Source organism: Neocloeon triangulifer, unplaced genomic scaffold, assembly GCF_031216515.1.
Source record: "Neocloeon triangulifer isolate White Clay Creek 2 clone unplaced genomic scaffold, ASM3121651v1 ptg000003l, whole genome shotgun sequence".
Taxonomy (NCBI): domain Eukaryota; kingdom Metazoa; phylum Arthropoda; class Insecta; order Ephemeroptera; family Baetidae; genus Neocloeon; species Neocloeon triangulifer.
In genome coordinates this window covers 10208737-10232146 of record NW_026775546.1, presented here as the reverse complement: position 1 = coordinate 10232146, position 23410 = coordinate 10208737, and the positions used below count along the sequence as shown (strand labels likewise).

The window sequence follows — 23410 nt, the reverse complement described above, 5'->3', positions numbered from 1 at the left end:
CCAGCCCAGACGAACCCTATAAAAGGGGTGAACTGTCTCCTCCGCGGCCGCACTCTCCAACGCGTACCAGCGCCACAATGTCTGCCTCCGGAAAGAGCCTCATTGGTCTCTGGCTGTACAGAAAGGGCGAACAATGGACACTCAAAGAGGTAAAAATTTGATTTCTAGCCACAAAAGTAATTAAAAACTTGAAAATTAGAATTTTTCTTAATTGATATCCCAGTATTTTTTTTTTTATATATTTATGAAATTTATTCAATCTTAAAATCTTTTCATAGTGCCTGATATTTTAAAATTATGCAGCTAACGTGACATGCCTGTAATGCAAGTTGCATACCTCAAATGTAGCAATTTTTTACGTTTTCCTACTATTATTTTATTATGTAACAATATGACGCTTTGGTGAATTATATTCCTAATCTGCTAGCCTTTTAAATGTTATAAAAAAAATTATTTTCATGTTTAAGGGGATTTGAAGATTTAATGTTCAATTAATTTTTGAACAATCGCCTAATATATTATAGTTTTTAAAGAATCAAAAAATTTATTTTAAATTTTTACTTTTCCTGTAAATGCTTTTCTTAGATTGAGAATTGCAGTTTGACTTGATTCATTTTTATTTGCTAAAAAAGAATTGTAATTTGAAGTAAAAATCAGAAATAAATTTTAATAGAAGGTACTGGAGTTTTTTTTAAGGAAAATTATTTTGAAGAGTTTTTTTTTTCTTTTTACAAATTAGGGTGGTGGCAGCCCTCGCTTGAAGGCGCACCCGACGCCCCTGGTGCTGGAGCGGCCTCCGGACGGCGTGCACCGCAACTCTGTGGTATTTTCGCTCAACAACCAGGTGGGCGGCCTCGCCAGGGCGCTTCATGTGTTCGAGGACCTCGGCGTCAACGTGGTGCATATTGAGTCGCGGCCGAAGGAATCGTCCTCGGACGGACAGCAATATGAGATTCTGGTGGACGTCGAGTGCGACGACCGCCGCATGGAGCAACTGGTCACCATGCTTCGCCGCGAGGTCGCTTCCATCAACCTGACGCGTCCCACCAACCCTGAGTTCGACTTACCTCCACAGACACCACTCTCAATGTCCGCCAGTTTTGGTGAGTACTAAAATTTATAGAAATATTCTCATTTGTCAATGAAATATAATAAATATTTGGATTTTTTTTTTAATTTTTCAGTTTTCTAGAAAACTAAATAATTAAAAACGAAAATTATGAGTAAACACTGGTTTTGAAAAACTTTCATTTAAAGGGAAAAGGGCTAGCAAAAATAATTTTCAAATTTATAAGAATAAAATAGAAGTTCTTCTCTAAATATGTTCAAATTAATCACAATTATGTAACTGTTTTAATTTAATTATTTATGTAACTTTTGGCGACAAACTATTATTCAACACATCTTCCTAATTCAATTTAAATTCTAAGATTTTGGAGACATGCCATGGTTCCCTCGGAAAATATCCGACTTGGACAGAGCCCAGAGAGTGCTGATGTACGGCACTGAATTGGACGCTGACCATCCCGTAAGAACCCTCTTTTAAATCATCCATCCCCCTTTTTCCTAGCGTTTGTTTTAGGGATTTAAAGACCCGGTGTACCGCAAAAGGAGACAGGAGTTCGCCAACATCGCCAATTCCTACAAATAGTAAATCCAAACTTATTGATTTCGTTCATTTTTCAAAGATATGTTTTTAGTGGAGAACCGATTCCTCGGATCCAATACACTCCCGAGGAGGTTAAAACCTGGTAAATTTACTTGAAAAGCAGAAGGAAAATATTAATTTGAAAATTTTTTCAGGGGGGTCATTTTCCGCGAGCTGACTTTGCTGTACACAAAACACGCGTGCGACGAGTACATGGAAAACTGGCCGCAGCTGGTTAAATTTTGCGGATACCGAGAGGACAACATCCCTCAACTGCAGGACATCAATGTCTTCTTAAAACGTAAATATTTCCAGATGGAAATTCCATGGAAAGAGAAAGATTTAAATTTTCAGGAAAAACTGGATTCCAAATTCGACCTGTGGCTGGCTACTTGTCTCCAAGAGACTTTCTCTCTGGATTGGCTTTCCGAGTTTTCCACTGCACCCAGTACATCCGACACTCATCGGATCCGTTCTACACGCCAGAACCGTGAGCAAAATTAAAATTTAAAATAAGTTAAATAAGTAAATACGAAAGGTGAAATTCGGAAGTTTCAGAGTCCAAAGTTTTAATGCAAACCTCTGCCAAAACTCAATAATTTATTTCTTTACAGATGATTATGTTTAAATTTTATAATTTTCCAGTATATTTTAAATTTTATTGATTAATATATCTGCCGATTTCTGCAATTTTTTTTATAATATACTTAATACTTTTGAAAAGTTTAAATAGTGTACTTTGGCAAAGATTGCCTAGAGAAATAATCAAGATAATTATTGCTCTGAAATTAAATATATAAATGTATCACCAGTGATTGCTGCCATGAGCTTTTGGGCCACATGCCCTTGCTAGCGAACGCAAGTTTTGCCCAATTTTCCCAAGAGCTCGGGCTTGCCACCCTGGGAGCGTCTGACGAAGATGTGTCCAGACTGGCCACGGTATTGTATAAACTTAATTTAGAGAGAGGAATTTAAAATAGGAAACTTTCAGCTCTATTTCTTCACGGTTGAGTTTGGACTTTGCCGCCAAAACGGAGATTTCAAGGCACGATTTTAATTTACAATTTGAGGATTTTTTTAATTATCATAATATAGGTTTACGGTGCTGGTCTATTGTCATCGGTGGCTGAGCTGAAACACGCACTCACCACGCCGGAGAAAATTTTACCCTTCGAACCAGAGGTCACGGTCAATGAAGAATGCATCATTACCTCTTACCAAAATCATTACTTCTACACCGACACCATTGAAGAGGCAAAGGAAAAAATGAGGCAAGAATTGGCGTTAAAATAATTACGTTAATTTTTCTTTAGAAAGTTTTATGATAAATTTAATTAATTAAAATTTATTAATTTCAAAATGGTAGTTTTATTATAGATTTTTTTTTATTAACTAAAATAATTTTATAATCTGAATTTTTCTGAATTTTTTTCTTCATTTCCAGAGAGTTTGCTTGCAACATCCAGCGACCATTCATGGTGCGTTACAACCCTTACACGCAGAGCGTCGAGGTTTTGAGCAACGCTGAGAAAATCGCCTCGCTCGTTTCCGAACTGCGGGGCGAGGTTTGCATCGTGAGCAACGCCCTGCGCAAGATCCACGTGCAGGACGAGGAGGACGACCCTGGCAGCATGGAGCAGCTGGCCACCCTTTTGCTGCCACGCTCCATCAGCCCCGCACCCTTTCACAGCCCTCTACACACTCCAAACACCACCCCGCCCGAACACAGCCCCGAAAGGAAGAATTGAGAATAAAAACCTTGAAAACTTAGCAAATTTTAATTTAAATTGTTAATAGCTATTAAAAGATTTTATATTATATTATTTATATTCGTTAGTTTAATTATAAAACTACGACAATAATGACAGGAAAAAATCGTACGAAAAATTGATCCTGTGTAGATTTTTACAGCTGCTTAATTTTTTTATTTATGATTATGCATAATCTGCTGGAAACGATTTGGCAAGTTGTTTTCATTGCTTCCAAAAGTTGTGTATGACAAAAGACATTAAAGTGTGTGCGTAGCAAATTGCATCTTTAATGTTGTTTTATTTTCACCTTCAAACTACAAACAGTTCCTAAAGCAATAATTTGATGTGTGCATAATTCTTTTGTAGGATTTTTAAAATGCTTACAATTAATATCTTAATTTAAAATATTCCTTATTTAACATTTTGAAATTACTCTTTGCCGCTTCTTGATTCCTCATTTGAATTTTATGTATGTATCATACAAATTCAAAAGATTTTTGGAATCGGTACAGAAAAAAATATTTTTTCACTTACCTTTCGAGACGATAAACCAGGGCTGCTGAAACTCTCCATCTCAAATTCTTCAGATTATCAACGCAGTGCATGGAAAACAAAAAATTTAGGTTGCTCAGGATTACAACAACACTAATAAACCAATGGATCATCCCAGTCATCTAAAATCGGAGCACAGGTAGATTCTAAGACGAAACACTTGTGAAATGAAACGTTCAAATGTCCTAATACAATACATTAGAGCTTTTTGCAAGAGCAGGGGCCAGGTGAGGTTGCTCTTTTCCTCAAACACAAAAAACAATAACAACTGAACTGCAGAATGCAGAACTGACAACTGAACCTGCTTCCAGGACTTGAGTCACTGGAGATGCAACGTAGAATACAAAGACCATCCCCCCCTCTAAGCAACGTTGCAATTTATGCGCAGCTTTTTTAGTGTAAGTAAATAAGTAATAAAGAGAAGATCCAACTAACAATAAGCGCTCATACAGCACAATACATATAATTATAAATATTAATTGACAATTTCACACCATTATTATATGATAATTATATTATTTTTATTATGTACAAAATAATTAGCAACAAAGCAACAACAACAAAAATATCTATTGAGAATTTGATTTTGCTCAAAAAATGGGAATAAACACCAGTTTCACTTTCACTACACTAAAGTATTTCATTTAATTTGTCTAAGAATCCGTAATCCTTCAATATTTCTCTGTATCTCCCTCTCAAATTTTTCTCTGATGTAAGAATTATTTAGAGAGATTTTTAAAAAAAACCACTATTAAAAGTTTTTTCATTTTAATTTTTTTTTTAATAAACTTTTTCCATTATTCAATAAACCTAGCAAAGTCTGTAAAATTTTAAAATAGAAAGTTATGCTTCTAAGATTAAGCTGTATGAAGACAAGTCTTTTTATATTGGATCTGTAAACTCTAAAAGTACTCTAGATTAAAAAGAAAATGCAATGGCATATATGGAAATAAAGTTAATACATGGTAAATAAAAATGTTTAATTATTATCAATATTTTTAATTTATGTAATTTGTAGCGCTTTCTTGATTTTTTTTCAATAAATATTCCCGGAAATTCCAAAGACATGCGCGTAATTTCAGTGCTGCTGCTGCCGGTTAATTTATCTCTCGTCGCACTCGGGGCGGCTCTCGCTCGCTCAACGCTCCCGTTGCTCTCATTGTCAGAGCGACGCGCGAGTTGGCCAGCGGGCTCGGAGTGGTGCATGGCCCACGCTGCAAGCCATGCCAGAGGACCAGCATTTGATCGCGGACAAGAGCGAAGAGGGCGGCTCCAAGTCCACGGCCAAACGTCTCCTCTCCTTTTTTGCAGCCGTCCGGTGTAACCAAGTCTTGAGATCGGTGCTCGGGCACCTTTGTCTCTTTAGCACGTTGGTCATCTACACTGGTCTCGGCGGTTTGGTGAGCATAATTTTTTTTAATTCGCATTTACACTTAACCATAAAAATTATTAATGGCATCTTTTTCGTAATTTATTTGAAAATTATTTCATTTCACAAAATTTAAATTTAAAAAAAGTCAATTATTTTGCCGTATAATTTGTTAAATTTCTATGGTGATTTCATGAAAAGCTTTACCTACAAAATTTTCACCTCTCTTTTGAAGAAGATTTAATTTTTGTGTATCTCTCAAATTTACAGTTCAATTAGTTTAACCAATTCAATTTAACTAAAAATAGCATTGAAAGATATAATGAAATAATTTTTTCCCGATAGACAAATATGATGATTTTTTTTTATCACTTTTATACATTTTTACAAAACATGAAACGCTGCACGTTGTTTTTTTAGTTTTTTTTTCGTGTCAAGTAGTTATTTTTGTTGTCACGTAGGTATAATTTAAATGCCACATCCAGTTATTTCCATTTAAACGAATGAGATTTTCTATGGGAGCAAAAATTTTGCACCCGTTTTAAAGACAGTGCTGATTTTCTGCTCCATTTAACCAGAGCCTTTTGAAATGGAAATTCTTTTTAAATGCCATTGTCGCTGGATTCGTCGTCGCTTTCAAACTGCCTCTCCAACACGCTTCACTTGATTTTAACTTCAGTAATTGCAATGTTCTTTTTCAATGTGGAAAAAATTTAATTTCCTTGACTCACGAATGAAATATAATTTATGCACCTGCAAAGGGGGTGTTGTTTGCGAGTGTGAATTAGGCATGCGAATTGCTCCCAACTTAACTCGCGGCAAGGCTGTGGTTCTGTAACTTGTATATCTGCCCACTTTATCGGCACTTGTGCCTTAGAAACGTAAGGGGCACACGCAGCTAGCGCAAACTTTTAAAATAGCACACCACCGCGTTTTCTGATTTCATCTCTGAATTTCAAGCTCTTAAACAATAAATAATAATCGTGACTTGGACTGTATGAAATAATTTATTTCCGCAGGAATAAACTTGAAAAGTAAAAAATGGAAAGGGGGTTTAATTATTCAGCTTTGGAATTTGTTCCGTTAAAATTATAAATTTTTCAAACTAATTTAATAAGATTTTTTTCTTTCAAAATTCAGTTGTCTTACAAAATAGTTTTTTATGTTTCTATAATGAGTGATAATTTTTTCACAAATTCAATAATTGCATATTTACATAGGGATAAAATACTACATGTGCGTGTTTCCCTTTTCGTGTCCAAATAGATGCATTATTATTATTTCCTACATTGGCATGATAATAGTGCTATAAAACTGGGATTTATTATTATTATACACAAGCCTGCCTGCTTTTCCGACAGACACGCCGTTACAATTTTATACTGTTCTCTGAAATGTAGCCGGGAAAGTGTAAATTTAAATCAGCAGCCGCCTGCTTAAAAAAGTGCTGCATGCAGAAATTTATGTTTACGCGCATGGAAACAAGAGTCGAGCGCATCTCTGCACTGGGGAAACGTTAACGCGTCGTTTTGTTTAATTAATTTTATTTACACTTTGATTAATGGGCGCTAATCCCAGTGGGACGAGAACGTGATGTACTCACGCTCGACAAATATTTCTTTTGTAAATACTAAAGAAGGAAATTAGAAAAGCATAAAAAAATATCAACTTTAAAAAATGTTTTTTATTTAACAATTTATTATTTTCCTTTTGCTCATGGAAATTGATTTCAAGTTGCAAAAAAATATTCATTTATTTAACTAGTTTAGGTCTAACTATTGATTTTATTTAAATTGTAAAAATCTCCATTTAAACATTTTGCAGGTTTTTCGAGCCCTCGAGAGGCCAGGCGAGGTGACGCGAGTTGCCGAGGCGCAGAACTTCCTCTGGGACCAGCGACTCAGCTTCATCGCATTAATCTCCAATTTCAGCGGCTCTTCCTCCTCGTTGAATTTTTCCTCCTTCCTCAGTTCGCAGCTCGCCGACTATGAAGAGTCGATTTACATTGCGGCCCAGCAGGGCGTTTTCCAAGTTCCCCGCGAGCAGCCCGACGTCGAGTCGGCGGCCGAGACAGCGGGCTGGGGTTACCTGCACTCGGTGTTCTTTGCCTCCACCGTATTAACCACCATAGGTAAATTAATCATGTTTGACAATGGATTAATTTGAATTGATTAGTTGTGCGCATCCGTGGGAAATTGATTATTGATTAGGCTGACGGTCTAGTTAATAACAAACGCGCTTCTTCTATTAGTTAAAATAAACAAAGTGGCTTGCATAATCCTTTGATTAATTGCTAACCTTTCTATGAATATTGATAATACATTATTAATTAACTGAGGTGAAAAATCGAATAATAGTGATATGCTAGTTCTGAAAATTTCCAGCTCATATTTAAAAAAAAAATACTGCTGAGATAAGAATTCCTTAATTTGCCAATTTTTGCCAATTCTCTATTAAACAGCTAGCATAAGAATAAATTTTTTGTAGTTTTGAATATAAATATATATATATATATATATATATATATATATATATATATATATATATATATATATATATATATATATATATATATATATATATATATATATATATATATATATATTCAAAACTACAAAATCTATTTTTGAAATAATTATTATAGTTTATTCTACCCAAGTCAATATAAAAAAAGTTGAAATGGAAAGAAATATCGATAGATACGATTATTGAAAGGATTAACTCATACACTCTCTTTAGAATAGCAAATTCACTGCAGGTTTATGGTTTAATAAATAAATCACGATTTAAATTCAAATATAATTCAACTAATTCATAAGATCAATTCATAATAATACTACTTTTTAATCCAAGATGATCAACATGCCGAAAATTCGGCCAGGGATTTCCCTCGATTTGACCAATGTGAATTTCTCCATTAATACCTTCGCATATTGAAAAATTAACTTTTTGTAATTTAAGTAGCACAGAAGCAATCTCATCTTACTGAAATGCGTAAGATAATGAAAAAGGAAAATGATTCTCTCTTACAAAAAAATTCAATGCAGGTCTAAATTAAGTATTATTTTTCTTAAATTAGAATACAGCTTTAAAAAAATCCCTCATTCTGATTTCTAAACTAAAATTTTTAATTATTCCAATTGCTTCTCAGAGCGATTTAAATGGTGAAACGAGGTCTTTTAACTTGATACTTTGTCCTCTTAATTTGACCGACCGACCGCACGCAAATTCCTCTCGAAGGAGAGATCAAGAGGGTTTTGTGTCGAGTTTTCAAGCCTTTTGTTTATTATCTTTCTCTCGCCGCGGCCGCCGCTCTACTTCCAGAACAAATCCTTTCGCGCACATTATATAGAGAGGGCTATTTTCGCCCTGCTCTCTTGCAATGATTAGACCGCACGCAGCACACTATGTGTGTGACCGGCGCGTGTTTTACGGCCTTTTTATGCTGCAGACTACACTATCCACACTCTTTTGTTAACAAACTAAAGAACCAGTTGCGCTGCACGCTGTCCGCAGGTTACGGGAATGTGGCACCTGTCACTTTTTGGGGGCGCGCCTTTTGCGTGGTGTTCGCCCTCGTCGGCATTCCGCTCACGCTGACTGTGATCGCCGACCTGGGCAAGATCATCGCCTCGTCGCTCGGCCAACTTGGAGAATTACTCAAGAAAAGGGTTAGCTGCATTCGCCATCTCTTAGCAGGTTTGAACAATTTTTAAAATTAATGTTAGTCAGTTTTTATAATTTCGTTGCAAATTTTAACACATTTTTTTGAAAATCTTTTTAATCCAATATTGTATCCAGTTGAGCTTTCTAGAAAGGGACTGTAAAATAAATTTGAGATTTTAATAAATTTTACTAATCAAAATTGAAAAAAAAAATCTATTTTCAAAGGTAAACTCTAATGGACGCTGCAATCCAGAATTGTCAAAAATTATAAACCAGTTTATTCAATTATGTTTGGAGCTCAAATAAATAAATAAATATTTTTTCGCAATAATTAAATTTAAAATTTGCATGCTTTTTACGGTACACTCTATCAAACTGCCATCTCACCAGAGTGAGAATTTTTATCTTAATTACACTTAATGAAAACGCGCGTGCTTGTAATTAGTCGTGTTTGTACAGGGGCGCACTGCATTATTTTTGGCGTGGCTCTTTCGCCGGTCGATATACAAAGTACACGGCCCTATACTTCTCAGACACACAGCGTAATGCAACGCACGCGTATGCTTTAATTATGTTTCCAAACACGGACGTATGTGTCCTCCGGCCGTTGAAATTGAAGAACCGACAGCTTGTTTATTGACGCGTGAAAGCAGCCAGTTTGCTTGCACTCGTGCGAACGCCTGATTTTGCCGCGCTAGGCAACCTGCGCCACATGCCACTCGGAAAACAACTTTTTCTTTTTGCTTACAGTGGGAAATTTGATGTTGAGAAAGGAAAATAATGTGCATTTTTTCGCCACTGACAGTAGAGTTGCAAAACTTCATTGCTTTGGTTTATTTTCTATTCAGTCAATATCTTAATATTTGCGTATAGCTTTCTTATCAAAGAATATTTTTATATTCAATTATTATATCATGCAGTTTTTTATTTATTTTTTTTTACAATTTTGGTTTGTTTATATTAGTTTCTTAATTCTTACTGTTTTATTCTTTGAAAAACACATACAAAATAATAATAAGTGGTATGGAATTTTTAATGAAATCTTTTTTACGTATCCTTTTAAGAGCAACATTAGCGAAAATAGCTCTTCCCCATTTATCTACAACTCTTGTTTCTCTTCGGAGAATTGCCTAGACAGCAACTGTCTAAACACTGTCAAGAATTAAACTAATTTTATCTGTGTTTTAACTTTCTTCTTTGAACTTTTCCTTGAAGTTAAAAAACAAATAGTTGCTTTTAGCTGATATTTAACGATGCATTCAAAATACCAAAAATAAAACAAAATATTAATTGTTTCAGACGACAATTCAAAAGGAAATGCAGGGCTTGGGGTGTGCATCAAATCAATGTCCTTTTTGTGCGCCATTTTCCTCCTCCTGATGTACATTGCAGCTGGAGCTGCTCTTTTTACTGTCTGGGAAGACTGGACGTTCTTCGAAGGCTTCTATTTCTGCTTCATCACAATGACTACAATTGGATTTGGAGATTTAGTTCCACGTATAATATAAATTTTGAATTAAAAATATTAAAATCATTTTAAAAATTTTTAAGGCGAACCAGACTACATGTTGATCTGCACCGTTTACATTTTGGTCGGCCTGGCCATGACGTCGACAATAATTGAATTGGTGCGCAGACAGTACGCCCAGTCGTGGAAGCGCATGAAGGAACTGACGGCGCACCTGCAGAACCTCTCAGGGCCCATCACGGACGCCCTGAAAAAAATCGATTTAAGCCGAGCTTCCTCCACCATTGATCTTAGCGTCCTGACCGAGCTCAGAGAACTGAAAAAGACCCTGGCCCTGACTCAGCTGGAGACCAAACTCCGGTTTCCGACGAGAAACAAAAAGGGCAACGAGTGGCAAAAAGAGGTCGAAGCGGCAATGCAGGAAATCGTGCAGCTCTCGGCGCCCCCCAGAAAAGTGCACACCATTGTTATCTACGAGTCTTCAGTTTGATTTTGTATTGATGGTTGTCCTTAATAAAATTTTTATTTCAATTCAACCCAAAATCTTATGATTACTCATTAATTTGAAACAAATTATTTAAATGCACAAAAGAGAAGCTTTGTTTTCTAATATTAATTATAAATTTAGCAAATAGCCATAAGGTGTATTATAAAAATAATGTGATTTTGAAATAATAATAGGTACACAGTTAAAAACTCACAGAAACAAATTAAATTTTGGTTAAAAATTTTGTTTTATGGTTTTCTTGAATATTTCATGATGAAAATGACCTAAATTCTACGGTTTTCCATATCATAGAAATTCCAAGACAATAATTTATTAAACTGCGTAAAACAGCGTTTACTTCAAAAAAGCTTCATATAATATTTATTTTATATGATCTCAATTTGAGAATAGAAGGCGCGTGTAATTATTAATGCAATTTCCCATAAATTTAAAAAAAAATACAAAAGCGCTATTCAGTTGCAAAATGTTCACTTGATCTCTGCTTTTACCATGTCAGTTTTTAAGAAAGTACAACACTAGTTTGGGCTCAACAAGCCATGGAAAAGTAGATGTAAAAAATTTCAATCTAAAATGCATTGATATTCTATTTTCCACAAAACCCCCACAAAAAGTTTAATGTGAAATCAAAGGAAACCTGACCAGCTTACTAAATAAAAAAGCCCCAAAAAGTACATGATATTCCATTTCATTCGATGCCATTTGTTGAATCGCGATTAATAGGTTTAGTTGTTATTACATTAATTTAATTTATGGGAACGCGTGTTTTGAATCTTTTAGCAGGAGATTATTTTAAAATATTAAAGGCGCTACCGATATAGACGCACATGCAGGCCGAACAAAAAGATTTTAAGCCGTTCTACAAACTACCCTAGAACGTTTCTCAAAAAGCAAGGGTATCTACGTTCAGGGACCATATGGGCTGGATGTGAGGATGGCTGTGGTGGCGACGGCAGTGGTGAAGAGGAAGATCCACAGCAGCACTCGGTCGCACACGAGCGCCACTTGTTTCCACTCGCGCGCTGCGCCTTCACACCGCTCGCGGTCCATCAAGCGCGACTCGTTGCGCTCCAGGGCTCTGTTGATTTTTTGCAAGGTGCCCAGGAACTGACCCTCCAAGCTTTCTGCTCGATCTAAATCAGGAAAGGAATTTCATGTTTAAAGAAGTGAAAAAATTATCATTTAGTGAAAAGAAAATTATTTCAATTACTTATTGCTCTTCTCGTCACTCGCTGAAATTTACTGCAAAATTTTATTTTTGGATATTTAAAAATGAAATATTATATTTTAGTTAATTAAATTTATTCAGGGTGTTTAAAAGGGGGGACTGCACCACCCGGAAGTTAGCTACATGAGAATGTTATTGAATTGCAATGAAGAATTCAACATTTAAAAATAAATGTGGTTTATGAACATTTACTTAATTTAAGATATAAAGAGCTCTCTAATTGACACTTTTAAGTATACATGTTTAAAGCTGTCCTTCAGGCTCTGAAATAATGTGTCGCACCTGCATAATTATGTTTGGCTCTCAGTATTGATTTGAGCAGGAAATTTTGATAAGTCACCTTGGCTAATGGAAATGGAGTCCCTGCGCTTTCTGCAGGGCGCAAAGAACGGCGAGAGATTGCTATCGCTGGACTCGTGGTCATTATTCTGCGCACGGTTGTCCGATTTGCTGAATGAGGTATCGATTTGACGGTTTGCTGCTCTTGCCTCCTCCTGAAACTGAACCGTATAATTTTTTTCAATGATAAATAAAGAAACCGGAGAACAGATCACATTTGTTGACACTCCTTTGAAAAAAATTCTCACCTCCCGTCTTGGTCCCGGAACGGATTGATGAGGGGAATTAGGTGCTTCCAGAACGTTACAGTCCATAAAGACGATTCGCGCCAGCGGACCAAGCACCAGACGCTTTACCCACATGGGAACGCGAATGCCGTGAACTCCTCGGTGGTACACATTCAGGGAAATAACACTTAGACCGCAGGCGAACGACACAAGGCAGATGCTCACGCCATAATAAACACCTGCATTGAAAAAGGTAAAGTAATCGCATTTTTTATTTTTATTTAAAGCATTATTTTCTGATTTGACTTCATAACATGTGAATAACGACAAGTGCGGAGTTTCTTCTTAGACATAAAAATATGTTTATAACTCAGTGCAATTTCTGGAATACCCTGATTTATTAAAAAAATCATAAAATGATTTTTGCTAATTATTACGTTAATACACGTAAATATTATTAGGTAAGAGTTAACCTTAATTTTAGTACATAAAATAAATTTCTCAGATTCAACCTGGCATAGAAGACAAATGTGGACAGTAAAATAAGCGCCTAATAAATTTTAAAAATTTGAAGCAAAAATTTAATTTAAAAATAATTTATCATATCTGAATGACATATTTTGTGCAAAAAAATATGTTAGCTTACTTATGAGCGGAGTTTTCTCAGTAGGTGGTAGGCTCTCGCGGATGGTCATGAGAAAGACGGTTGTGGAAAGCAGCGCAGAGATACCGAGCGTCACCTTCTCTCCACTTTCAGCAGGCACATAAAACACAAGCAACGCTGCAAATCGGAGATTTTATTTTTAATTTTAAAATTAGTTCTTTGTTAATTTTTAGTATAAACTCACCAATTGCGTTGATGAGCATGCAAGGTAGAATAAGGTTGAAGACGTAGAAGAGTGGCCGTCGGCGGATGCGAATAGTGTAAGTGATGTCAGGATATGGCTCTGGGCAGCACGTGTAAATTTTCTCATGTCGCTCAGCCTCATAACTGATCAGGTCGAACTCGCCGTTTGGCTGGTAGTTGCTAACGTCACCGTGTTCTCTTATCAATTCCAAGTCAATCTAAATGCATCGTTTTAATTTAAATGTAAATCTTAAATTTTAAGAACATTTTAAGCAATAAAAAACAATAAAAGTAATATTATTTAAAATCAGATTTTTGTTATTAAATTACCTTTTTTCATAAAAAAAACTTAGATAGATTGTTAAAAAAAGTAAACGAATTTTGTGCTTTCTTATTCTATATCACATTGAAAATTTAAAAAAATCAATGCTCTTGTGGGAAATTTGCATGCGTTGATGCGTTACCAAATTTTTAATTCGTTTTTAGTTTTTACTTTTCTATTAAGCTTCTATTGTTTGATAAGATTTTGTTTTTAATTAACTCACCTGATTACCATCATAGCTCCAGGAAGCCCATTTCATTTGGCAGCTTTGGACATCAAAGGGGAAGTACTCAACGTTGATGTCGCAAGTGCTATGAAAGATTCCGTGGCTAAGTAAAAGCATCTTTCCGTCGCTATACACGATCACGTTGGTGCTGATCACCGCGCGGCTGTACTGAGAGTCCGCGCTTTTAAGAAATAAAGAAAGAAAAAAATTTGGTCAATATTTCCATTAGAAATTATTATAAAAATATACTTGTCGTAAAGGATGATGTCCGGAGTCCAGACCTGTTTGTGTGGGATTCGGACAACTTTGATTCCGGCGAATTCGGAGGCGTTCCATTTGAGATGGTGGTCCATCCAGGTATACGACATCCAGCAATTTGTCGTAAGGATTTGGTTTTTCTCATCCTGTGTGTAAATTGGAGTTTATTATAGACCAGCAATAATTTGATTTTTGATCCTTTTTATCTTTGAGCACTACGCAGTTAGGCAACCCGCACGTTTGGAGAGACGAGCAGGTTGCCTTACGCTGGACAAGCAGGCGCTAAATTATAATAATTATAATAATATTAATAAATTAAAATAATATAAAGTTGAGAACGCTTCAAAAACTCTCTATTGGGACATTGTTCCTGTTTGAAAAAAGTTTAAAATGGAGAAATTTATATCGATAAAATATTTAAAACATGTTCATTAAAAAAATAATTTGAATGTGATATAAAATTTAATTCGGATTAAGAATCTGTTTGGTAAGTTTAACGTACAACGTCAATGATGTTGTGAAGGGCGATGCTTATACTGACTTTGAGCGGCAAAGAGCTGTTCTCGACAGGTCGTACGGAGGCATCGTAGTCAGTCATCAAGTGCCGCGTCAGTCGATACTCACTTTCATCGGCGCTTCCATGTACCACCCCTAATGCATATAAAAAATATAAGGTTCTCAGAACTAAGCAGCCAGTTTCATTTTTCTCACCTTGAAGCAGTAAAGCGATTACGCGTATCATTAAAAGCCGCCAGCCCAGTGAGAACTCCATTCCTGCCCCCAATATTTACTCATCAACATCAAAATGCTCGCAAGAAAAAAAATATTTTATTGAAATATTTGATTGCAATCTATAAATGTTTAAATTTTCAATTCTTCCTTTTATCATATTCACGAACTCCACGATTAACCCCACAAATACTAGAACCAAATGGACAAAATGAATATTCATTTTGTCTATTTAATATTTATTAAATTTTTTATAATCATCAATTTTAAAAGTCACCATCAGAAATTGAAATCCTCATTTTTTTCTATAATTTCAACAATGCAAACGGTGGATATAGTAAAAAACTTCCTTATATTTTTCTCCTTCTTACAGTTTTTATAAAACAAAAGTAATATAAAAATTTTATAATTATATTTTGAAAAAAAGTTCATTTTCATAATTTCTTGAAAAGCTTCTTGTATTGTTGTCACACCCAAAATAATAAAACTGTGTAAATTTTTATTTGATGCAGTGCATGGTATAAGGTATCGTGCTATATGCTATTTATGCTAATGCATAACTTATATTACACTCGTAGCAACCATATGAGAGCCGCGCCCATTGTAATAAAACAAGGTGACACAATTAACAGCAAATAGGCTCTATAATATCATTTAAAAAAACACGGTCATGGAAAACTTGCACCTCACAATCAGTGGAATTAATAATTGTGGCGAATTATTTATAATATATGTTATATATTTGAGAAATGATAGCACAAATTATTATTATTATTATTATTTATTTTGAGAGAAGATACAAGGAGACATTAATTAAGTACGTTAAGTTTGCATTTTCTAATTATTTAGAATGAAAAGTAGAAAATTTTACGTGCAAGAAAATTTATTTTACATTTTTTATGAACTTTTTTTGTAATGCCGTTAGTGTATACAACACAACATACCTGTTCGCCTGATTATATGCTTGCTGAGGATCATTCATACACCGCGTTTCTTTTGCATGACGCGGTAAAAGCTACACCCTGTGGACAACTCTGCTTCTCTTCTGGTCTCAGGCGCTCTCAAACGCGCGCGGTTCGACCTCAATCAACTCACAAACGAAAGAGCTTGACGCGCATATGCAACCCACTCAACACGCAAAATTGCTGTTTTTGCTCGTTAGTCACATGCACGTGCATGATATATTAACATAAAGAATAATTTTTATTAAAAGACTTCTTTTGTATGTAAAAATGAACAAGCTCTGTAAAATGTAAACTTTATAAGTCGGGGTCTGTTTGATAAATCAATCAAAGTTAATTTCAAAATTACTTTTAAATTACAATAAAAGGTGGGGAACAGTTCTGATTTTTTTTTTCAATTGAGGAGTAAGACAGAAATAATCTATTCAATATAATATTAAATCATTAAATGAAAATTATTTACAATTACTAAATAAATTTCAATTATTGCGAATTATTGTTTATGTAATTGTATGTAATAAATTATAAAATTAATTGTAATGATTGCCATATTAATATTGAATATATGTATGATTAAAAAACTTCAATTTATTAATTTTCCGTGAAGAAGATGCAGCAACGATATTACAATATCCAGTGTGTACTTCTTTGTGCTTTCTTTGCATTTTTATTTTCATATCAATTTGGGACTTTAAAAAAATCTAAAAGATTTTTTATAAAAAATAAAGATTTTGGATTGAGGATTTAAAAAGATTGTAAAATCTAATACATATAATATACAACTCAATGCACCTATTTCATGAAACATAAAAATATTAATTGAATGTATTTTATGTGTTCATGCGCTGCTCTGGAGCAGTATCATATGACATGATATTGAGGCATGACCTCCGATTTGTTTTATTCCCGCTCATTCCCGCTACTGCTCAAAGTACTCAAAAAGTCCACCAGGGTGATATCGAGCGTGCAACTAGAACAAAACACCAGCCACCGCCGGCACCGCTCACCTGTTCGTCCTGTTCATCGCTTCAGACGCTTCCCTGCAGCACGACATTAACCAATTAGACCTGTCCTAAATTAGATCTGGCTGAATGGTCACCACCAAAGCCAAAAAATACAAACAACAACAACGACGCTTCACATCTACTTCACAGAAGGAGTCGAGGCTTCACAGGCTCTCTTTGTTTTTGGGCTTTTTCGGGGCCACAGGTTGGCTCCTCTACATTTTTTGAGCTGGGACAGTCAAATAAATTAAAAAGGTTTGGGAATTTCTTAAGCTTTCTACTTCATTGAACTCTCAACATTTATGTACTAGACGAACATTGACATGTATTACTTAATTTTTCTAGACAATCTTTATTTCTTATTGTACTTGCTCACGCAGAAACCACCTATTATCCGCTATTATCGTGTTTGGAAATTGTTCATTCGCATGCAATTTTACTGATAACTTATCTTATATTAATGATTAATATCTGTGACGAGTGAAGCACTGTTATGAAGTCGTCCTTTTATTTTTCAAGTTTTTCATTTTCGAAGCATATTATCTCTAATTGTAAGATTTAAAAAATAATTTTATTTAATTCAACAGCGCGTGCATAATTAGTTAAAGAATCCAGATAGCCTCCTCCTCCAGCCTGAGGATGGGTAGTCAATCGTCTCAAGACAGTCAAGACTCCACTCAACCGGACGCAATGTGCTTTTCTCCAGGTAAATTATTGTTTAAATATGGGACATCGACATCATTTGCATCTATTTATAATAATCTATTGCGTGCTAATTTTACTACAAAAATACAACATTTTATAAACCGAATGTATATTATATTTTGGGTTTTATGAACAGGTGTAGAATCATCCTCTTGTTTACGGCATAGCTTAGATGATTTTGGACACTTTGATGATGATGATGATGGACCTATTTTGGAGGCAAAAAAGTAATGGAACATCCATATTTATTAATTTGATCACTAATTCATATTTTTATAGCACCTGGGTTCTAGTCCTTCACTATCAATTCAGTGATGATGATGATTGGAGACGCGACGGTAACCAGAAAGATGTTGAAAATTTAGCTATGTGTTTTGGGAGGTACAAGAACTGCTGTTTTAAAGCAGTTGGCTCCATGAAAAAAGAAAGTGTTTTACAAACACTCTCGAACAATGAAGAATTTATCAAGCTCTTCAGCGACTCCGGTAGAAGCTTAAATTTGCAATCTTTAATTCTGCTAAAAATTGGTTTAAATCTTTTTAGAGCAACCTGCAGTGTTTCTTTTGTTCATAATGACTCATGGCGATTCAGATGGACAATTGTGCACTGACACAGTTGATCCTTGCTTAGACCAATATGAATGTTTTACCACTTCTGAAATTATCAAACGTCTGGGAGAGCTAAGCATACTTAGCAATGTTCTGAAATCGGTCTTCTTTGTGGTAACTTTTGAATTTTTGTGCATAGAATTTTACTTCATAATTGTCTTCAAGGCTTGTAGAGGCAATGTACGAGATCGACCTCATGTTCCTCGGACCATTGAGACTTTGGGGAATAAAAGTCTACGAAAAAATAAGAAGACGTGCCGTATTAAACAATTCCCAGCACAGGATAATTTTGTTATAGTTTACGCCTCAGTTGAATGTGAGTTTATTGGAATTTTAATACAGAATTATTATAATAAAAATGCTTGAACATAAATGTTACAGCTACTGCTTCGTACAGAGAAACTCTCTCTGGAACATGGCTCATTCAAAGTGTATGTGAGAGATTACAGAACTTAAAAACAGACGAGGCATTGGAAGTTTTTCTCAGTAAAGTTCTACTTGGCGTACACAATAAGTCTACCGCGGAAGGATATTGCATAGATTATTCGCAGACCCCCGAGATAATTTTTACTCCTTGTAAAAGATTCTTCGTTAAAAAGTTTGTTTTCAAGTTGAAGCAAAAAAAATTTCTAACCAATTCATCTTGCATTTATAGAACTGTGAATGATGTGGACAAGGCTACAAAGACTTGGTTAATAAATCCTGAACACAGTGGATTTTTCGATTGGAAATCTCAAAAAGGCTCACAGCTCAGACGTCGCTTAGCTGGAATTTTTTATGATGTAAAATCAAAGAAATGTGAAGATCTCGCATCAGTGCTCCAGAAAAAGCTTGAATTCGAAACATACAGCATGGAAAACTCAAAAGAACAGCTTCAATCTTTTAAAAATTTAGGTAAAGAAATATCCTAAAATCATTAAACATTTATCAATTTTTTTTCATCAGCTCAAGGTCCTCAAAGCGAGTTTGGCTGCCTTCTTGTTTGCTTCTTAGGAAGCATGTACATAAACTCTAGTGATGATATCTGCATCAAATTTAGAGAAGCTGACCGCACAATTGGAGAGGTTGTGCACTATTTCATTGGGCCGCGCAATGAAAAATGGATAGGGAGACCAAAATTCTTTTTCTTTGTACAGCAATCCACAACAACTGATTATGTTCGTAAGAAGGTAGATGGTCATTTGCATTGTAAATCTATGTTCATTTTCTCAAAATAAAACTTTGTTTTAGATTCACCTGAAGGAATTTGAAATTAGAGCTACAAATCACAGTGGATGGTTTGTTCAAGTTTTGCCCCACACAGGTATATATATCTTTTATAAAATTAATGGATCTTCTAAATACACAGTTTAAAACTTTTTAAATTTTAGCCTTCATCAATGGTCTCATTAATCTGTTCAAAAATACCGGCTTACGAGATGGAGAAGCAAGTGTCCAGGAACTTGCTTTAAACCTGATGATTCCTCGCCGTAATGTGAGTCCTGCGTTTACTCCAAAAATTGCCACAACCCTTCAATACCTAGTGAATTTTCCTAAAGTTCCACTAACGTTTTTGCCACCCAAATTGGAACTCGCGCAACGTGTACCTGGAAAAGACACTAGTCCTAATAAGGAGACAATTGAGTTTGAAAAACTGTGTGATGTCTTAGTGGAAGAATTTGAGCAGGGAAAAGATAGAAACCAATGTGTTTATCTTATCAGTGCTGAGGCTGGAGCAGGAAAATCTACTATTCTAGCCGAAATTTCTCATTATTTATCAAGAAAAATAGGAAACAAAATTATTAAAACTGCTTTCCACGATGAAATCAAAATCTTTGAAAAATCGAGAAATGTAGAAAAAATTTTTCGATCCTTTACTGAAAAGAATAAGGAATGGTTAGTTAAAGCAACCATAAAAGCTCTTGAAGAAAAGGACGTGCTGTTCATTTTGGATGGTTTTGATGAAATCTGTCCGGTTTTTCAAAAGCACGCACTTTGCTTGATTGAAAGCATTGCTGATCAAAAGCTACCACTGGTGATTGCGACTAGACCTGAGGAAGAAGAAAACATTGAGGGCGCTCTTTCGGAAAAATATCAAATTAAGAAGATCTTTATTTGCCCATTAGATAGAAGGCAGCAGAAAAAATTGCTTAAGTTAAAAGGAAAATTATCGAATTCAGATATTCCAAAATTTCTACAAAAACTTTCGGCAGCCGGGGCCAAAGAAATGCTCCAAAATCCACTTCAACTTGACCTCATCTCACAGCTGTATCACTCCAATCAAAGTGAAAAACTCAACCTCTACGAGCTCTATGACAAAGTGATTGAAAATTACTTGAATAAAACATGCTTAAAAAAGAATCTAGATGACGATACATACAAGACAAATCTCAGACTTTGGACTGAAAGTCTGCAGAGATTTGCTGTTCAGCAATTTTGCCAGGACTCTGCGAAGATAATTAGTAATGATGAAATGAGCAGAATTGGCAAATCAGGTGTTGTAACTGTTATCAATGATGAAGATAACAATCCGATCGAAGGAAAATTTGAGCACCAAACATTTGCAGAATTCTTGCTGGCACAGAAATTTGTTAATGAACTCATTGCAGGAAAAGATCCCACAGTTACTCTCTTGACTAATCAATATTTCCCCAAAAGTGTGGAGTTCATTGACTCATTTCTTAAATTAAGAAACAAGCAGGGAGAGACTCCTGGAAGCGAAGAAGATCAAGAAGCAGATGAGCCTGTTTTTTCAAAGGAAGAAGTGGAGTTGTTTGCCATAAAACTGAAAGAATATTGTCTAAATAGTGACGATTTCTTTAATGTCTTGAGCAACGTCATCAAAGGCAAACACACCAACATATTTCATCTGCTGAAACCAAATATTACATTTGCTGCTGAAGAGAACAGTGATTCAAAAGTTTTCATTGAGGATGGAAGTCCCCTTATATTACAAGTTTGCGGCACTAACAGTGACAAAGGTGACCAAGTAGGTGTAAAGTTAATAAAAATGGGAGCTCTTCGTGGGGCCCCTGAAGACTTTTCTTTTGATACTTTAGTTCTAGAAATTGCAAAAAGTGGGTGCCTTCACGAGAGACTATTCAACACCGTTTTAGACGAGTATCCTGAAAAATTAGGACTCAAAGAGGTGCACTTGCGAATTGCTGCTGAACATGGAAACGTGCGACTACTGAGGGAAATCTTGAATAAAGAGCACATAAATGCCAATAAGCCTGATAGTCGCGGAGAAACGGCCCTGCACAAGGCTAGCAAGGGAGGTCATGTGCCTTGTATAAATGAGCTGCTAAAGCGAAAAGCTAAAATCAATGCAATTGATTCATTTGGCCAAACAGCTTTGCATCTGGCTGCTAGAAACGGTCATGAAGGAGCAGCAAAATCCCTCCTACAGAAAGGTGCTAATTGTGCCCTGCAGAATAAAGATGGTAATGATGCTTTTGACTGCGCTGTGCGTTTTGGAAATGTTGACACTCTTAAAGTTTTCTTGAAAACGCAGGCTCGGTTAACAAAGAACAAGATCATCACAAGAAGAGATTATTTATTTGGTCTAGCTTTGGAAAACCCAGAATTTGGTGATGTTTTTAGCTTTCTAATTGAAAACAGCGGAAGCCAGAAATTCATCAACAATTTTGGTCAAGTGGTGTTAGTGAAGGTTTTTAAAATGGATAGATCTGATAAATTTGAAATCGCTTCCAAGATTTTGAAGGCAGCAAAAAGATGCGACTTCAACAGCCCGGACTCTGATGGAAATACGCTGCTGCACAAATATGTCAAATGTGGAGATATTAATGTGGTACAGTTTCTTCTGCAGCACGGAGCGCAAATTGAGAAGAAAACAAAAGATGGCTCAACGCCTTTTCTTCTTGCAACCAATTTTTCTGGAGTTCGTATGTGCAAGTATCTAGTAAAATGTGATGCAAACAAATACTCAGTAGATGAAAAATTGAACAACTGTATACATCGTGCATGTTTTGCCAATTCACTAAAAAATCTTGAATATTTATTTAGTTTGGAAAAAATTGAATCACTTTTAGCAAATAAAAATGAAGAAGGAAAAACAATTCTGCACGTAGCTGCAGAAAAATGTTCTGTGAATGTTTTGACGTTCCTAGCAGAAAAACTTGAGACTCAAGCATTCATGGAGCAAGACAAATTTAAACGCTGGATGCCCATACAGTTTGCCATTAAGTTCAACAGCTTGAATGTAATCGAATATTTGCTGGATGTACCAAAAGCCTACGGTTCCTTAACTCACAACAAACTCTTTGCGTTTGCCAAAAAAATTCGCTGTAATACCAACACACTAGATCTGTTCTTGAATGAGAGGCAAGCACAAAAGCGAAAATCTGCACACCCTGATGAAGGAGGGCAAAGTTCAGCTCCCCCAAAGAAAAAACCCAAACTTCAAAATGATATTCGGAGATATTTTCCTCCAATCAAGAAAACTTAAATAATGGTAAATACCAGCAAATACAATGTTCTTAGGAATTATTGAAATTATCATTATTGTAATAATAAACATACTCTTAGTGATAACTTTCTGACCATTTTGTGAAAACAATTTGCAATATTTTTGATATTTAAAAAAATAAAAATTTTAACTTTTATACTGCATATTTACAATTGTACATTATTCACTAGAAGCTATGTAGTTTGTAAATTGTAAAGAAACAAATTGAATTGTATTTTTGATAATAATATTTTTTGTGTTTTTTATCGTCATAAATTTTTTACTCTCAAATAATTATATCTCTGATTTTTTTTCCAACCAGTAACAAATATTTCGTAGCAGTATTTTGTGGTTCAGCGTTCACTTTAAAATTGGTTTATTTAACCAGAATTTAACATTATTATCATTATTAAAATATTAATGCTTTAAATCCAATTAAACGATTGCGCTTACTACTGGCCGGATTAATGTTAATTTATAATATGGAATTACAATGCCAACTACAACTACTTGAACTACTGCAATAATGTAAGAACTAAGAAGATTAAC

At 35.2% G+C, this 23410-nt stretch overlaps 5 protein-coding genes across 5 annotated transcripts in view; 3 read left to right on the top strand and 2 right to left on the bottom strand.

Annotated features, from left to right (window-relative positions):
• The window catches only part of LOC132192516 (uncharacterized), a 49521-nt gene extending 45287 nt beyond the window's left edge, over positions 1 to 4234 (bottom strand). The window contains exon 1 of the mRNA XM_059612511.1: positions 3934 to 4234. Coding sequence (XP_059468494.1) covers positions 3934 to 3972 — 39 coding nt within the window. The 5' untranslated portion in view covers positions 3973 to 4234. The remainder of the gene's footprint in view (positions 1 to 3933) is intronic.
• LOC132192454 (tryptophan 5-hydroxylase 1) lies at positions 62 to 3670 on the top strand. The gene is made up of 11 exons (XM_059612425.1): positions 62 to 149; positions 740 to 1103; positions 1431 to 1528; positions 1583 to 1650; positions 1701 to 1751; positions 1804 to 1949; positions 2003 to 2138; positions 2461 to 2587; positions 2640 to 2693; positions 2744 to 2919; positions 3093 to 3670. Exons 1-11 carry the CDS (start codon positions 78 to 80, stop codon positions 3394 to 3396), a joined length of 1596 nt encoding a protein of 531 aa, XP_059468408.1. The 5' UTR covers positions 62 to 77; the 3' UTR covers positions 3397 to 3670.
• Positions 4235 to 5125: 891 nt separating the features above from the next.
• Positions 5126 to 10985, top strand: LOC132192655 (TWiK family of potassium channels protein 7-like). The gene is made up of 5 exons (XM_059612712.1): positions 5126 to 5351; positions 7145 to 7451; positions 8837 to 9019; positions 10286 to 10483; positions 10538 to 10985. Exons 1-5 carry the CDS (start codon positions 5175 to 5177, stop codon positions 10942 to 10944), a joined length of 1272 nt encoding a protein of 423 aa, XP_059468695.1. The 5' UTR covers positions 5126 to 5174; the 3' UTR covers positions 10945 to 10985.
• A 375-nt stretch (positions 10986 to 11360) lies between these two features.
• LOC132192613 (neuronal acetylcholine receptor subunit alpha-10-like) lies at positions 11361 to 16209 on the bottom strand. Its single transcript, XM_059612650.1, has 10 exons — positions 16080 to 16209; positions 15118 to 15180; positions 14909 to 15057; positions 14398 to 14552; positions 14146 to 14329; positions 13602 to 13818; positions 13400 to 13534; positions 12775 to 12992; positions 12528 to 12687; positions 11361 to 12092 (listed from the first exon to the last, which is right to left on the bottom strand). Exons 1-10 carry the CDS (start codon positions 16111 to 16113, stop codon positions 11866 to 11868), a joined length of 1542 nt encoding a protein of 513 aa, XP_059468633.1. The 5' UTR covers positions 16114 to 16209; the 3' UTR covers positions 11361 to 11865.
• Positions 16210 to 17103: 894 nt separating this feature from the next.
• LOC132205621 (uncharacterized) lies at positions 17104 to 23158 on the top strand. Its single transcript, XM_059634795.1, has 11 exons — positions 17104 to 17356; positions 17689 to 17807; positions 17943 to 18033; positions 18086 to 18291; positions 18350 to 18528; positions 18580 to 18730; positions 18796 to 19012; positions 19070 to 19308; positions 19360 to 19583; positions 19645 to 19717; positions 19785 to 23158. The coding sequence occupies exons 2-11, from the start codon at positions 17741 to 17743 to the stop codon at positions 22859 to 22861; spliced, it is 4524 nt and encodes a 1507-aa protein (XP_059490778.1). The 5' UTR covers positions 17104 to 17356; positions 17689 to 17740; the 3' UTR covers positions 22862 to 23158.
• The last annotated feature ends 252 nt before the right edge of the window (positions 23159 to 23410 follow it).

Bases quoted from the DNA above. Each gene is read 5' to 3' on its own strand.
- LOC132192454 (XM_059612425.1), top strand. From the start codon at position 78: ATGTCTGCCTCCGGAAAGAGCCTCATTGGTCTCTGGCTGTACAGAAAG. The intron at 1,529-1,582 runs GTAAGAACCCTC...CGTTTGTTTTAG, and splicing joins AATTGGACGCTGACCATCCC to GGATTTAAAGACCCGGTGTA. The intron at 2,694-2,743 runs GCACGATTTTAA...ATCATAATATAG, and splicing joins GCCAAAACGGAGATTTCAAG to GTTTACGGTGCTGGTCTATT.
- LOC132192655 (XM_059612712.1), top strand. From the start codon at position 5,175: ATGCCAGAGGACCAGCATTTGATCGCGGACAAGAGCGAAGAGGGCGGC. The intron at 7,452-8,836 runs GTAAATTAATCA...CGCTGTCCGCAG, and splicing joins CACCGTATTAACCACCATAG to GTTACGGGAATGTGGCACCT. The intron at 10,484-10,537 runs GTATAATATAAA...AAAATTTTTAAG, and splicing joins ATTTGGAGATTTAGTTCCAC to GCGAACCAGACTACATGTTG.
- LOC132192613 (XM_059612650.1), bottom strand. From the start codon at position 16,113: ATGATCCTCAGCAAGCATATAATCAGGCGAACAG. The intron at 15,181-16,079 runs GTATGTTGTGTT...TATTGGGGGCAG, and splicing joins GCATATAATCAGGCGAACAG to GAATGGAGTTCTCACTGGGC. The intron at 12,993-13,399 runs GTAAGCTAACAT...TTTTCAATGCAG, and splicing joins TGAGAAAACTCCGCTCATAA to GTGTTTATTATGGCGTGAGC.
- LOC132205621 (XM_059634795.1), top strand. From the start codon at position 17,741: ATGGGTAGTCAATCGTCTCAAGACAGTCAAGACTCCACTCAACCGGAC. The intron at 17,808-17,942 runs GTAAATTATTGT...TTTTATGAACAG, and splicing joins CGCAATGTGCTTTTCTCCAG to GTGTAGAATCATCCTCTTGT. The intron at 18,034-18,085 runs GTAATGGAACAT...ATATTTTTATAG, and splicing joins CCTATTTTGGAGGCAAAAAA to CACCTGGGTTCTAGTCCTTC.